The sequence below is a fragment of the Alternaria novae-zelandiae genome (assembly GCF_023758075.1).
Source record: "Alternaria novae-zelandiae strain BMP 2774 chromosome Unknown scaffold_17, whole genome shotgun sequence".
In the NCBI taxonomy this organism is placed as follows: domain Eukaryota; kingdom Fungi; phylum Ascomycota; class Dothideomycetes; order Pleosporales; family Pleosporaceae; genus Alternaria; species Alternaria novae-zelandiae.
The window spans coordinates 791,182-794,907 of record NW_026056977.1 but is presented as its reverse complement, the minus strand read 5'-3'; the positions used below and the strand labels follow the sequence as shown (position 1 = coordinate 794,907).

Below are 3,726 nucleotides of genomic sequence, written 5' to 3'. Positions count from 1 at the left end.
GGGGTGTGGTAGGGGTTGCCACAGCCAAAGCCTCGCTGCCGCTGCGAGAACATGCGGGCACCTGGCCTACTCGCTGCGGGCCACATCCTTCATGCACATCTCTCAAGATGACCACCTCTTCTCTTAATATCCTAGCGTCGAGTATGCCGCGGCATTTTGCATCCTTCATCTTGGCAGAACCAGAGCCCTGCAAGCTAGGGCCCTGACCTTATCTGACGGGGACCAAGCTTCCTTTACCCAGACCCGTCGAGCCAAAATAATACTTACCCACCGTGACGCCGACCTTCTATGCTCCATTGAGTATTACCCCTCGTCTTCTTGTCTATTCTGTTCATACACCTACTATACACGATCCACATCCTGCAGATGCAACGTTGTAGAGTACTGCAATAGCACTTCCTCTTTTATTACACCTACACCCATCATGGCCGTCTCTCCCAACACCACTCAGCCTGCTGAGGTCCAGAAACCCGACAACACCGCCACCAACACCAACACCGCCGCTGCTGCCCCCAGGAAACGAAGAAGAAGAGCTCCTGCCACTGGAGCCACCGACGACTGCTTTGCTTGCAAGAAACGTCAAGTCAAGTGTGATCGACGCCGCCCATACTGTGGGCCGTGCGTCGACATTGGGAAAGAATGCTCCGGATACCGTACCACTCTAACTTGGGGCGTGGGAGTAGCCAGCCGTGGAAAGCTTCGAGGCATGTCTTTGCCTATTGCAAAGTCACCTCCTTCAACTGCCACACAGGAGCCAAAAGCCCAGCGGATGAACTCGATAGCTTCCACCAGCACTACCTCCACCACCAGTGACCACCAACATCAGCACAACTTCAACAACCGTGCCAGCATCGACTTTGGTGCACATTCACCAAGGAGTCCTACAAGTCCCATGTTCTCTGCACCCCAGGAATACCAGTACTTCAGTCCGACCAGCCCAATACCCATACCCACTCCATCTACTCCCATGGGCTATCCCATGCAACATCATGGAGAGCACTTCGAATTCCTACATCCCCAAGCCACCAAGTTCAGACATCACCAGCCTCACAGGGGTCCTCTCCAAAGACTGCAAACCACTCTCCATGTGCCCTTCGAGGATAACGGCATGTCGGCATCTTCGGCATCTCTGGGCACCTACAGCGATAGCGACTTCCCTTCACCGAGCGAGTTCCCCAACACACCCGTCGATGAGTTTCCGTTTGCAGACCCGTCAATACCACGCTACCAGCCATTTGAACAGGCGCCAATGGGCTCTTTGGACCACTACTTCATCCATGAGGCGCCTCGCTCATTACCTACTGGTGACGACATGAGCTCCAGCGTAAGCTCAGATCAGAGTATACATGACTATCCCGAAGTGAGCGCAGCCTCGCAACCTATGGGCCCTGTTGTGTTTCAGGATGTTTTTGTTGAGGGGGAGATGAGCTCGAGTTTCAATGGATTCCAGCCCGGTTTCTCCTTTCTCCCGTCGGAGGGTATGTCTTCCTATGGCTCTGGCCCCCTGTCTCAAGACGTACTGTCGCTCACCACTTCTATTCCTCAGAGCCTTACCATCGCTTCGCCCCTTTCCCCGCGGATGCTATCCCTTCTGGACTACTACGACAAATTTATATGCCCGGTGCTGGTGGCTTTTGATAGCCATACGAACCCTTACCGGATGCACATCATACATCTGGCAATGCGCAACGAGGAGTTGCAGAACGCCATCGGTGCTCTCGCTACCAACAACATGCGTATGCGCGGAGGTATTGAGGGACGGCGGTTGAGTGTACTGCATGACACGCGCCTCATACCAGATCATGCCTACTCGCAAATGACGACACGAGAGCTACGCGAGATGCATGGCGAGGCAACCGACGAAGAGAAGCACTACAAGGCCAACTCTATTGCCCTCCTCAACAAGAAGCTTGTCGACTACGATGGTTCGCAGGACGACTCCGTACTCGCCACGCTTCTGATTCTTTGTCTCTTCCATGTCTGCGATTCCGGCTTTACCAAGTTCAAGACCCAGCTTGCTGGCGTGCAGAAACTGCTTAGTCTTCGCGACAGGACAATTCGGTCCGAGTTTGTTGGGTGGATCGAGACTTTCTTCACTTGGTTCGACGTTATGACTGCTGCAGTCAATGACCGAGAAATCGAAGTGCGCGGCGATTCTCTCGACATGATGAACCTGAGTGCCAATTTGGGTGCAATGGAACACCATTCTGGCTGCGAAGGCAGACTGTTTAAACTCATTGCACGACTTGGACGACTGAACCTGCTTAGTCAGAACCGACCGGTACGCGACAACGATGACACGCCTACATCCTCTCCCCGACCCAAGAAAGTCAAAGACTTTTACTCTTTCAGCTTCGATAATATGGATGGCAATGGCTGGGGAACGCCGATTGCCGAGCACGTCGACCCCTTCACATCTGCACGCGATGATCCCCGCTCTGAGTTCTGGAGCGAGTGGAACGATCTGCGCATTCGGCTCCAAGAATGGGAGTTCCCGTCACCTGGCGACATGCACTCCACATCTTGTGAGGCAACGTCTTCCATGCTTGCCATGTCGCCAGAACAGGCTGCGCTTCTCCACATCAGCGAGAGTTTCCGCTATGCAGCGCTTCTCTACACCGAACGCCTAGCACAACCGACTCTCCCCGCCTCGACTCTGAATTTCCAGAACCTTGTATCACAGGGTCTTTACCACATATCCCAGATCGGCATCACCAGCTGTGTCAACAAATTCCTACTCTGGCCATTGTTCATTATCGGCACGGAGTGCGTTGATCCGGAACACCGCGCTGTGGTACGACAACGGTGTGTAGAGATCCAACGCGAGAGCGGGTTCTTCAACAACCTGAGCGGTCTAGAAGTGCTTGAACGCGTATGGCGCGAAGACGACGAATGGTCAGACGGCGATGTGCATGTACCGAGGCAGAACGGACCTTTCAGCAACATGCAGCATCCGTTCCGGTGGAGGAGAGCCATGGATCGCGTGGACGGGGAGTACATTGTGCTTTGATTACGACGCTTTTGCTGGACACAAGCTACACACAAACACACACATACATACGAGGTTGAGCACATACACACACACATACGGAGCTCATACCAACGAGGAAAAACGTGCATGAACAGGTTTTACGACATTTCATGGGATTCTGGCATGATTGGGTCGGTTGGGAAAAGCGACCCTGGGAAACAAGGTTTCGGTCGCGCGGCATCATTTTCTGTATATTTTTGTAGCGACCAGTTTATGCGGCATACCCTGCAACGATATGAAGTTTTGTGAACAACAGCACGCAATAAATGAAATGAAAAGCGTTCTTCTGCTCAACCCCCACGTCCACTCGCTCCTTCCCTCCATACCTAACAATAGACACGTGATCCTTTCTACCACCTGGGCAGCCTGGAAGGCTTTCATCCGATTTTCCTATCTTTACAAGATTGCGCAACCTCATCCAGATCGGGCTCTGCACAGACATCGTACTCTCGGTCTCGCACATGCATCCCAACGCTTATCCCATGCAAGGCTGCACGAGCCGGAGTTCTACCACTACAACGGATTACAAGTGCGGTTGCACGAAGAAAAAACGAAGAAAAAACGAAGTCCTCAGGCCATCATTCGGACGAGGCTCACCGGTTCGGCGCCGGTCAGCAAATCGTACAACTTGCTGACTTTGGACATGTCGGTCCTTTCAACCCTGCGTAGATTGCCGGGCGCCGTCCACATGCACA

General features: G+C 53.2%; 1 protein-coding gene across 1 annotated transcript; it reads left to right on the top strand.

The window, feature by feature from the left end:
* Positions 1–424: 424 nt before the first annotated feature.
* J4E88_008077 (uncharacterized protein) lies at positions 425–3,010 on the top strand (the record flags this gene model as incomplete). The annotated part of the gene is made up of 1 exon (XM_049401690.1): positions 425–3,010. One exon carries the CDS (start codon positions 425–427, stop codon positions 3,008–3,010), a length of 2,586 nt encoding a protein of 861 aa, XP_049252763.1.
* Positions 3,011–3,726: the final 716 nt, after the last annotated feature.